This window comes from Cetorhinus maximus, chromosome 4 (assembly GCF_964194155.1).
Source record: "Cetorhinus maximus chromosome 4, sCetMax3.hap1.1, whole genome shotgun sequence".
Lineage (NCBI taxonomy): Eukaryota > Metazoa > Chordata > Chondrichthyes > Lamniformes > Cetorhinidae > Cetorhinus > Cetorhinus maximus.
The window spans coordinates 2,501,050-2,513,441 of NC_135882.1; the positions used below are offsets into that span (position 1 = coordinate 2,501,050).

General features: G+C 45.1%; 1 protein-coding gene across 1 annotated transcript in view; it reads right to left on the reverse strand.

Moving 5' to 3' along the window:
• Positions 1–12,392, reverse strand: part of pkhd1l1.1 (PKHD1 like 1, tandem duplicate 1) — a 192,886-nt gene that overhangs the window by 2,889 nt on the left and 177,605 nt on the right. The window contains exons 74-77 of the mRNA XM_078539759.1: positions 11,789–11,940; positions 8,188–8,334; positions 4,422–4,575; positions 2,455–2,664 (exon numbers count right to left, since the gene is read on the reverse strand). Of these exons, the coding sequence (XP_078395885.1) occupies positions 2,455–2,664; positions 4,422–4,575; positions 8,188–8,334; positions 11,789–11,940 (663 nt within the window). The remainder of the gene's footprint in view (positions 1–2,454; positions 2,665–4,421; positions 4,576–8,187; positions 8,335–11,788; positions 11,941–12,392) is intronic.

Below are 12,392 nucleotides of genomic sequence, written 5' to 3' on the forward strand. Positions count from 1 at the left end.
CTGGGCTTATCTTTCAAACCCTTTTTTGAACAAGGGTGTAATGTTTGCAATTCTCCAGTCCCCTGGCAGCACACCTGAGTCTAAGAAAGACTGGAAAATTATGGCCAGTGTCTCTGTAATTTCCACTCACTTCCCTCCATATCATTGGATGCTTCTCATCTGGCCCTGTTGCCTTATCACATTAAAGTACAGACAGCCTATCCAACGCCTCTCTCTGTGAATTTTAAATCCTGCCCATGTATTAATTGCCTCCTCTTTCACCATGACCTGGGTAGCACCTTCCTCCTTGGTAAAGACAGATGCAAAGTATTCATTTAATATCTCAGCCATGCCCCCTGCCTCCATGTGTGAATCCCCTTTTTTGGGTCCCTAATCGGCCCTACTCCTCCTTTTATCACTGTTTTACTATTTATATGCCTAAAGAAGACTTTGATATTCCCTTTTATGTTAACTGCCAGTCTCTTTTTATACTCTTTCTTTGCTTTTTCACATTTCTTCTGAACCTACTATATTCAGTCGGGTTCTGAATTGTATTTTCTATCTGACATCTGTCATAAGCACACTTTTTCTGCTTTATCTTAATTTTTTGCTCTTTTGTCATCCAGGGAGCTCTGGATTTTTTTGCCCTCCCTTTCCCTTTCGAGGGAATATACCTTGACTGTGCCCAAAGGAGAGTAAGAAGGTCATGTTGAACTTGCGTAAGGCACTAGTTAGGCCTCATCTGGAGTACTATGTCCAGTTCTGGGCACCATACTTGAGGAAGGATGTGAAGGCATTGGAGAGAGTACAGAGGAGATTCACAAGAATTATTCCTGGGATGAAGAACTGTAGCTATGAGGATAGATTGGAGAGATTGGGGCTGATTTCCTTGGAGAAAAGAAGGCTGGGAAGAGACTTGATAGAGGTATTCAAGATCCTGAGGGGTATGGACAGAGTAAATAGTGAGAAACTGTTCCCACTCAAGAACATCAAGAACTAGAGGGCACAGATTCAAAATAATTGGCAAAAGGAGTAAAAGTGATGTAAGGAAAATATGTTTCACCCAGAGGGTGGTTGGAGTCTGGAACGAACTTCCTGAGAGGGTGTTGGAGGCAGGTTCAATCGAGGTATTCAAAAGGCAATTGGATTGCTACCTGAAAAGAGAGAATGTGCAAGGTTACAGGGATAAGGCAGGGTTGTGGGATTAAGTAGAATGCTCTTTCGGAGAGCCAGTGCAGACTCGATGGGCCAAATGGCCTCCTTCTGCACTGTAAAGATCATATGAAAGATTCTATGAACTATCTCTTCTTTGAAGATTGCCCATTGTTCAGCTACAGTTTTTCCTGCCAATCTTTGGTTCCAATTGACTGGGCCCAGATCTGTTCTTGCCACATTGAAGTTGGTTTCCCCCAGTTAATTGTTCTTACTCTGGGTTGTTCATTGCCCTTTGAATAGCCAGGCTAAACCTTATGATACAATGATCACCGTCCCCTAAATGTTCTCCCACTGATATTTGATCCACTTGGCCCAACTCATTCCCAAGAAACAAGTCTAGCTGTGCTTCCTTTCTTGTTTGACTGGACACATACAGCTGTAGAAAATTCTCCTGAACACACTATAGGAACTCTTGCCCCTCCCTGCCCTTTACACTATCACTATCCCAATCTATATTTGGATAATTATGATCCCCTATTATAACTTTTCTATAAATCCTGCACTTCTCTGTAATTCCTTGCAAATTTGCTCCTCTGCATCTTTCCCCCTTCTTGCTCGCCTATACATTACTCCGAGCAATGTAACTGCACCCTTTTTTGTTCCTTAGCTCTAGTCAAATAGATTCTGTCCTTGACCCCTATGGAACATCCTTTTTCCCCAGCATTGCAATGTTCTCCTAAATCAATACCACTACCCTTTTCTTCCTTTCCTATTTTTCCTGAACACCGTGAGCAGAATTTTCCATAAATGAGACTAAGTGCGGTAGTGGGCTGTTTGGGCAGTGCTCACCCCACTGTCTGGAAGGGCGGGAACTCGCACCCGATTCTGCGCTTGGAGCTTCGTTAATTATGCAAAGGCGCGTTTCGGTCCGAATCCTGGCAGGTCGGCAGTTGATTCATGCGGCCACCGTCAGCTGGTAGGTTCGAAGGTCCGGACACCGTTCCTTCACTGTCACTGGGTCAAAATCCTGGAACTCCCTTCCTAACAGCACTGTGGGTGTACCTACTCTACATGGACTGCAGCGGCTCAAGAAGGCAGCTCACCACCACCTTCTCAAGGAGGCAATTAGGGATGGGCAATAAATGCTGGCCCAGCCAGTGATGCCCACATTCTGGGAATGAATGAACACCTGCATAAATGGGCCACTGCTTATCCCTGAATACATCCCAAACATTAGAATGACAGTAAGCTAGTGTTAATGGATCAAGCTTGAAGGGTTGAGTGAGCAGCTTAACATTGACAGTCGATCCCTGTCCCCACCTGTTAACTTCCAGATTATGCTAACACAGAAGAGGATGAGCAGGAAGCCTCCCACAACGCAGCCACCGATTATCCCTCCTGTGTTATCACGGAATGAAGCTGTGCTAGGGCCTACGGGCTTGACTGGAATACCATTTGTTGGTTCCACAGAGAAGACGTTAGAACGAGTTTGAATTGACTTCAGTTGGAACATTAGTTTGTAGCTGGTTCCTGTGACACAATAATTAACAACAAAAAAATAATTAGTCTAAATGTTTTGGAGCCAATTTGTCATTGATTTAGAATTTTACATCACAGAAACAGGCTGTTTGACACAACTCACTACGTTGATGTTTATGTTCTACAGGATCCTTTCTCCCAACTTCCCCGTCTAATCTTCTCAACATAATCTTTGTTTTTTTCTCCTGCATGTATTTCTCTTAATTCCCCTTGAATGTATCTTCAATATTCACTTCAACCCGAGGTAGCAAGTTCTACATTTTCACCACAGAATAACAACTTAAATTTTACACAGCACCTTTCATGCAATAGCACATCCCAAGGCACTTTAGAGGGGCACTGGAAAACAAGAGGTCACACCAAGCCACAAAAGGAGATATTAGATCAGACAACCAAAGGATTAGACAAAGAGGTTGGTTTTAAAGGAGCAGAGTGAAGTGGAGAGGTTTAGGGAGGGAATGCCAGAGATTAGGGCCCAGGCAGCTGAAGATATGGCCGCTAATTATAATTGGGAATGTGCAGGAGGCCAGAAACTGAGGCCACCAGATATCTTGGAGGGTTGTAGGGGCTGGAGGAGGTTACAGAGATAGGGAAGGTTGTAGGGGCTGGGAGAGGTTACAGAGATAGGGAGGGTTGTAGGGGCTGGGAGAGGTTACAGAGATAGGGAGGGGTGTAGGGGCTGGGAGAGGTTACAGAGATAGGGAAGGTTGTAGGGGCTGGAGGAGGTTACAGAGATAGGGAAGGTTGTAGGGGCTGGAGGAGGTTACAGAGATAGGGAGGGTTGTTAGGGCTGGGTAAGGTTACAGAGACAGGGAAGGTTGTAGGGCCTGGGAGAGGTTACAGAGATAGGGAGGGTTGTAGGGGCTGGGGGAGGTTACAGAGATAGGGAAGGTTGTAGGGGCTGGGAGAGGTTACAGAGATAGGGAGGGTTGTAGGGGCTGGGAGAGGTTACAGAGATAGGGAAGGATTTGAAAACAAGTTCTGCCCTGCCTCTAGCTGATTGGCAGAGCCAATGTTGCCTGGATATTGGGGAGTGAAGCTGGAATTATGAGGTTTAATCCGTCTATCAACAAAGACACTTTGACTTTAACCTTATCCAGTGAACAGGGACCCTCTCCCACCCCTCTGCTGGACTCATGATCCTCACCAGCCCCACCTCCTCCCCCTGATTGAGATTCCCACTGTCCGGTCCAACACTGCCCTCACCAACCTTTTCCTGGGAACATTGATGATTGGCTGCCACCCCAAAAATCCCACTTGTTGGAAATTTGACCTGGAGACAAATCCTATCCAGGTACTGCTGGAGTCAGGATGAGGTTCTTCACTCACCCTGCCTGCCCCTTTCCCTCGAGTTTATGGTGGGGGGTTGGGGTTAGAAGTTGCTAATGTAAGGTTCAGTATCTGATGGGGCACAGGACTGGGTATGTTTCTCTGTATGATATCACATTTTAATACAATCGCCCCAACACTCTGACCCTGAGCTCCCTCTCCAATCCCACCGTCTGATTCTGTCCTTTTTGAGTTACTCCCCATCCCACTTTTCCATCATTTTGATTTTGCTGTTTCCTCATCGCAGACCCTGAGAAGCGATATGAATGGTCACAGAAATATTACCAGTGAAAGCCCAGAGATTCTGTCACTGACTCAGGAATGTTAGGTATGTAACTTCCAGCAGTGCCAGTTTGAGAAAATCTTTACTTTAGGAGAGAACTGGTTTTGTGGGGAGTTGAGCTGCTGATTCCTGTTACCTGTTGTGCTGACTGAGAGGTCAGTGTAATTTGCCCAACAGCCAGTGAACAAGATACTTGTTGTCCCATTAAGTCCTGGAATGGTCACATTCTGAGAATCCATGAGGATAGCGTCCAGTCTCCATGAGGTAACACCCACTGACACACAGTTATCCTAGAACACAAAACAGGACCATCAGATTATAGACAGAGTTCAGTGCAACACTGTGTACGAGAATTCCAGACACAACACCGTGTATCACAACACCCCGTACCAAAACATTGTGTGCTGGAATGCCATGTACCACAACATCAGACAGTGGGACAGTCCCTTACCCTAACACCCAACAGTCTAATGCCCACTACCCTAATGGCAAAGCCTGGAACGGCCCATTGCCCGACAACCAAAACACCCTACACTGCATGTTCTGGTATGTTTTTAACAAGCCATCCTAGGATGGAATATCAATACTGTCATAAAGAGTACTTTTTAAAGACTTGTTTTCCTTTTCCCAAACCCTCGAGACTGTCTCCTGACCGTGGCTGAGGGTCAACCAGATCTCAATTCCTCTCCAAACCACACCCGAGCCAGCTTCTGGGAGCAGTGTGTAAGTGGCCTGGTACCCACCCCCAACCCCCGCTCCATCTTTCCCTTGGCTCCAACTTCTAATGCTTCTCCACTGAGGCACTGAGTGTCTCGTGAGGCTTTTAATGAAAAGTCTGGTAATGGTGGTTGGATTTTTGGACACTGGGCACATTTTGGAAATTCCACTCTCCGACCCTTGGGAATTCAGGTGTGGTCTCGCTGAGATTTCCCAACTGTTCACAAATTTGTAAATGGCAATGAATATGTTTTCAAAAAGTGCAACAAATATTCTGATTAAAACCTATCCCAAGCTTGGCTGGAATGTTGACATCAATGCTGGATGAATAGAGCTGAGGCTGGAAAGTCAATGCATTGAATCTCCTGTTGACAGGTGTCATAGAGAAATTGCCATGGAGTTAAGTATTGGCTACTTTTAGGTACAGGAATCTTTTCAATTATATTTTTATATTAGATTGTGCTGATTTCTAAATGGTGTTCGAAAAGCTGAAGTACAAGAAACCAATCTTCCCTCTTTCAGGGTGCACAACTATTGGATAAATACTTGAATAAGAAAAACTTACAGGGGTATTAGGAGAGAGTAGAGGAGGGAGGAGGAGGGAGATAACTAGATTTTTAAAAATTCATTCATGGGATGTGGGCTTCGCTGGCTGGGCCAGCATTTATTGCCCATCTCTAGTTGCCCTTGAGAAGGTGGTGGTGAGCTGCCTTCTTGAACTGCTGCAGTCCATGTGGTGTAGGTACACCCACAGTGCTGTTAGGAAGGGAGTTCCAGGATTTTGACCCAGGGACAGTGAAGGAACAGTGATATATTTTCAAGCCAGGATTGTGAGTGACTTAGAGGGGAACGTCCAGGTGGTGGTGTTCCCATCTATCCGCTGCCCTTGTCCTTCTAGGTGGTAGTGGTCGTGGGTTTGTAAGGTGCTGTTGAAGGAGCCTTGGTGAATTCCTGCAGTGCATCTTGTAAATGCTACACACTGTGGCTACTGTGTGACGGTGGTGGAGAGAGTGAATGTAGATGGGGTGCCAATCAAGCAGGTTGCTTTGTCCTGGATTGTGTCAAGCTTTTTCAGTGTTGTGGGAGCTGCACTCATCCAGGCAAGTGGGGAGTATTCCATCACACTCCTGACCTGTACCTTGTAGATGGTGGACAGATTTTGGGGAGTCAGGAGGTGAGTTACTCATCACACAGTTCCTAGCCTCTGACCTGCTCTTGTAGCCACAGTATTTATATGGCTGGTCCAGTTCAGCTTCTGGCCAATGGTAACCCCCAGGATGTTGATAGTGGGGATTCGATGATGGTAATGCCATTGAACGTCAAGGGTCGATGGTTCGATTCTCTGTTGTTGGAGATGGCCATTGCCTGGCACTTTTGTGGCATGAATGTTACTTGCCACTTGTCAGCCCTAGCCTGGATATTGTCCAGGTCTTGCTGCATTTGGACATGGACTGCTTCAGTATCTGAGGAGTTGCGAATGGTGCTGAACATTGTGCAATCATCAGCGAACATCCCCATTGAAGCAGCTGAAGATGGTTGGGCTGAGGACACTACCCTGAGGAACTCCTGCAGTGATGTCCTGGAGCTGAGATGACTGACCTCCAACAACCACAACCATCTTCCTTTGTTAAAAACAAAAAGCTAAAAGCTACTGCGGATGCTGGAAATCCAAAACAAAAACGGAATTACCTGGAAAAACTCAGCAGGCCCGGCAGCATCGGCGGAGAAGAAACCAGCTAACGCTTCGAGCCTTCATGGCCCTTCCATGAAGGCTCGAAGCGTTAGCTGGTTTCTTCTCCGCCGATGCTGCCGGGCCTGCTGAGTTTTTCCAGGTAATTCCGTTTTTGTTTTTTCATCTTCCTTTGTGTTGGGTATGACTCCAACCAGTGCAGAGTTTACCAGGTTCCCATTGACTCCAGTTTTGCTCGGGCTCCTTGATGCCACACTCAGTCAAATGCGGCCTTGATGTCAAGGGCAGTCACTCTCACCTAACCTCGGGAGTTCAGTTGTTTTGTCCATGTTTGAACTAAGGCTGTAATGAGGTCAAGAGCTGAGTGGCCCTGGCGGAGCCCAAACTGGGTGTCAGTGAGCAGGTTATTGCTAAGCAAGTGCCACTGGATAGCACTGTTGATGACCCCCTTCCATTACTTTACTGATGATCGAGAGTAGACTGATGGGGCGGTAATTGGCTGGGTTGGATTTGTCCTACTTTTTGTGTACAGGACATACCTGGGCAATTTTCCACATTTCCGGGTAGATGCCAGTGTTGTAGCTGTACAGGAACAGCTTGGCTAGGGGCGCAGCAAGTTCTGGAGCACAAGTCTTCAGTACTATTGCCGGAATGTTGTCAGGGCCAATAGACTTACCAGTGCCTTCAGCCGTTTCTTGATATCACGTGGAGTGAATCGAATTGGCTAGAGACTGGCATCTGTGATGCTGGGGACCTCCGGAGGAGGCCGAGATGGATCATCCACTCGGCACTTCTGGCTGAAGACTGTAGCAAATGCTTCAGCCTTATCTTTTGCATTGATGAGCTGGGCTCTCCCATCATTGAGGATGGGGATATTTGTGGAACCTCCTCCTCCAGTGAGTTGTTTAATTGTCCACCACCATTCACGACTGGATGTGGCAGGACTGTAGAGCTTAGATCTGATCTGTTGGTTGTGGGATCGCTTAGCTCTGTCTATCACTTGCTGCTTATGCTGTTTGGCATGCAAGTAGTCCTGTGTTATAGCTTCACCAGGTTGACACCTCATTTTTAGGTATGCCTGATGCTGTTCCTGGCATGCCCTCCTGCACTCTTCATTGAACCAGGGTTGATCCCCTGGCTTGATGGTAATGGTAGAGTGGGGGATATGCCGGGCCATGAGATTACAGATTGTGTTTAAATACAATTCTGCTGCTGCTGATGGCCCACAGTGCCTCACAGGTTGCCCTTTGAGGGAACCAGAACAGAATGCTTAGGCTGAAAGGCCCTTTATGTGGTACTATTCTGATTTCATGAGCCAATTATTTTGAGGTTCCTGTTTACCCTGAGCAACATGTGGAGATACTATTGGATTTATTTAATTGTTAGCTCACCAATACTCACCAAATCTCAAGAACAAATGTATCTTTTTTTTTTGGAAAATGATGAACGTTTTCAGGCAATGCAAATGAAACCTTTCGGTTGAAGCCTAACTTACGTTATCATCCAGCGCCATCACACTGGGCTGTTGCTTCAACAATTGCCCGGCCTGTCCAGCAATTGGTTCCTTTACCACAATGAGACCTGTCACAGTGGCCATGTAGTTATTACTCACTGCTTTGCTCAGCACCGGTTTTGAAGCCATCTACAGTAACAGAAACAACAACAACTTGTATTTATATAGAGCCCTGAATATGGTAAAACATGCCAAGGTGCTTCACAGAAACTTTCAATGAAATTTGACCCCGAGCTACATAAAGAGATTTTGGGAGAGGTGACCAAAAGCTTGGTCAAAAGCGGCTTAAAGGAGGAGGGAGAGGTGGAGAGGCTTAGGGAGGGAATTCCAGAGCTTAGGGCCCAGGCAGCTTAAGGCACGGCTGCCAATTAAAAGCAGGAATGCTCAAGAGGGCAGGATAGGTGAGGGCAAAGATCACGGAGGGTTGTGGGGTTGGAGGAGATTTCAGAGATAAGGGAGGATGAGGCCATTTGAAAACAAGGATGACAATTTTAAAATCAGAACTTTGCTTAAGCAATTGTAGGTCAGTGAGCACAGGGGTGGTGGGTGAATGGGACTTATTATGAGTTAGGACATGGACAGCAGTTTTGGATGAGCTCAAGTTTACAGAGTGTAGAATGTGGGAGAGCAGCAAGGAGTGTGCTAGAATAGTCAAGTCCAGAGGTAACAAGGGCGTGAATGAAGGTTTCAGCAGCAGATGAGCTAGGAAGGACAGAGAAGAATGTTAGAGTTTACCAAGAAAACAAATCAGTTGATCAAAACTGGAGTTACTACAACAAAGGCCCTGTAGGAACTTATTTGTCCATCACTGCTGATCGGTACGGTGCATGGGTGATTATTAGACATGTGCCTATTTATATAGAAAATGGTGGCCACTTTCCAGTCCAGCAGCAACTGGTCCTTCAATGGTGGATGGTTGGGATACAAGACAGGCAGTTATCTCCTGTTCAAGACCATTGCTTCTTGAAGGGCATTAAGTAAATTCATCAACCTCTCAAATAACAGGCATCATTCTGCTACTTCCATCCTGGACTCGGGAAAGTGGAGGGTGAACTTCACCAAGCCCTTGACTGTTTCCCATGGTGATCAATGCAGAATTTGATCATTTACATGGACAGTACATGTGACAGTGTAATATGTTTGTGCAGAATTTGTTGGTGAGACCTTTTTGGTATCTATGAGAATAGAGATGAGATGGGGTCAGGTCCTCAGCTGACAGAGACCCCCCACTGCTACCGGGTTACTGTCCCTCAACCTGTTTCCTAAAGGTCCAACTCTAACACTTGTGGAAATCAGGGATATTGGGAAGAAAATGAAGAACTTCTCAAACAAAACATGGCGGCAATAAAATTACAACAAAAGTGTGCCTTTCGTTTCTGAGTGACAGATTTGAGGTTTTTTTTGTGATGAGTTTCCTTGTCTAAGAATGTCCATTCACTAAAAGCAGATTTACACATATTGGTCTGAATTTGAGAATATTCCTTTTGTATGTGTCTTTCACTGCCCAAATTTTCTGGAGTTTTTTTGAACTCAGCACTTGTGTTATAAAAAATCTAATTTTTACCTGACTATCACTCCAAGTATCATCACCAAGTTTACCATCAAATATGTAACCCTTTGCACCATAGTGTACTCATCTGGACTCTGTAGTGTAGATTACACTATTTCAGTTTATATGCCTTTCCTCAGTATACATAAAGCAGTTACACTGAAACAAAGCACTTAGCCCAACACATCTGCTTTGGTCTTTCTCCTTCACAAGTGCTGTATCCAAGATCTGGTGCCCTTCCTATTCCCATATCCCTTTAAATCCCATTTTGTTGAGATCTTCTTCCATCCAATGGCAGAAAATTAGGTTTTTCACTTCTTTTCTGAAGATCCTCAGCTGACACAATGGCAAGTATGCGAGGACATTCTTGAGCAATTATTCAATGTGCAGCCACAACTTGGATTCTTAGCACAGACACAGACTGTTGATTTACATCCTTCACATTGATGTGACTCCTGGGCGCAGTTACTTCTGTTACTAAGGCTCATTTTACTGCTGATATTTGGAGAAGTCTTGTTTTCAGTTTGAGAAATTGAGGCAGAGGTTTGAAAAACAACTACAACTTTTCAAAAGGCCAAGATTTCCGAGATTCACGTCCACCTCCACATCTGGTTTCAGTTCTCAATTTATTAACCTGGCACGCAGAGTTTCTGATGTGAAAGAAACAGTTGGCAGAACCTCCTCTCTAGAGATACAGTCGCTATGAAACCAACTGCACACATTGACTCATCTGGACTCTGGTGACCAGTGTTCAGTTTCCAAAATGGAACCCACCCTTGAGCAGTCATTCCTATCCAACAGGCCAGAGGTCACCCATCCCAACAAATCTCCCGGAGAGTACATTTTCTATTAAAATAAGAGTAACCTAACTTTCCTTTGTTTCTCTTCAAGTAAACAGACACACAATTACCAGTGACAGGAGAAACAAGACAGTAACCAAACCTCATACAGATCTGGCGAATCCAAATCTTCATGCTCCTCCAACATTCAAGGATGGATTTCCTCCTAGTTGCTAATTTTGCTGAGGTCGTAGCCATGAATTTCAGATAGGGACCACGTCTATGTTTTCACTAAAATTTGCAAAGGTAGGAGCATCAAATTCTTAGGGACAAACCTAAGTACGAATACCAGTGAAAATACAAATCACCACAGCTTCAATAAGGAGAGTGGTCATATTAGAAACATACCACTACCAGCTGGTGCAAGGATCCTTTATTCCCTGTGATTGGAAGACACGGGGAAGGTGATTCTAACCTGCCAGGTGTCAATGGGGTGTAAAATGGGCAGATGATCTGATCCCCTCAGTTTATCACTGGGAGGGCTAGTCCCCCTCGAGCCAATGCTGTCTTTCCCCACTCATTCTCATGGTTAGAAACTCCTCTTCGGGGAGCTCCTTATACACATTCTTGTGTCTTCAGTCGCCAAATTCAGCAATTCTCCTTATCTCTCCACTTGGTAAAAGCAAACACAAACTCCAATAACTGTGTTATCTTTTCCTGGCACAGTCAGGATAACTAGTTAGTCTTTGAGGCTGAGCTGAAGGCTATTGGACTAATAATTCAATGTGAATGTTGTTCTGTTAAGTGTCTGGAAGGAATGCTGGTCATTGACCTGAAATGTTAACTCTTGCTTTCTCTATCCACAGATGCTGCCTGACCTGCTGAGTGTTTCCAGCTTTGTCTGTCTTTATTTCAGATTTCCAGCATCTGCAGTATTTTACTTTTGTTCTGGAAGGAATGTATTGATGTGAAGAGCTTTCAAAAGGAAACTAGATGAGTACATGAGAGTAAAGGGGATAGAAAGAAATGCTGAAAGGCTGAGAGAAGGCAGATGAAATGGGAGGAGGATTTTGAGTAGTATAAGCACCAGCACAGGCTACTTAGGCCGATTGGCCTGTTTCTGTGCCGTATATTCTATGTAAATGAACAACAACAACTTGTGTTTATATAGCCAATTACATTCCCCACTCTGCCTATTTATGCACTGGAGAAGGTACAGTGCTGAACTGGATGAAATACAAACATAAGGCATTACCTGGGTCCACTGTGCGTCACCAGGAGGTGGGACTGGACTGGAGATATCCATTGCAGAGACTGTAAAACCCAGGGAAGTACTGAGGTTCCCACTGAGCATTGCCTCACCAAGACTGCTGGCAATTTCCCTCAGATCGGAGAACTGCAGTTTACCTGGATAATATGAAATGAACACAAATCCCAGGTCAGTGGACCAACTTTTTCATAAACCTCTGAACATTGTGCAAGGTTGATTCAGTACTTCATTTGAAGGATCATAATTGGCCTCCAGTGAAACAGCATTTACTCTCAGTCACCCTCTCCTTTACTATGTGGCACAGGTGGGAGAGGGGAGGGTAGAATTGCTGCAGTGTTCTCCCAAAAAACTACCCTAACTTCAGTGGAGGATCATCTAAAACCGTGTGGAAATGGCTTCAGATGCTTTTTCACAGAAAGAGGAGCGGGAATCTGGAACTTTCTCCCTCGAAAGAGTGTGGATGCTGAGGGTTAATTGAAATTTAAGACTGAGGTGGTGGATTATTGTTGGGTTAAAGAATATGAGGAAAGGTGAAAAAATGGAATCGAGATACACATTGGATTGATAGGTGGAACAGACGTGAGGGGCT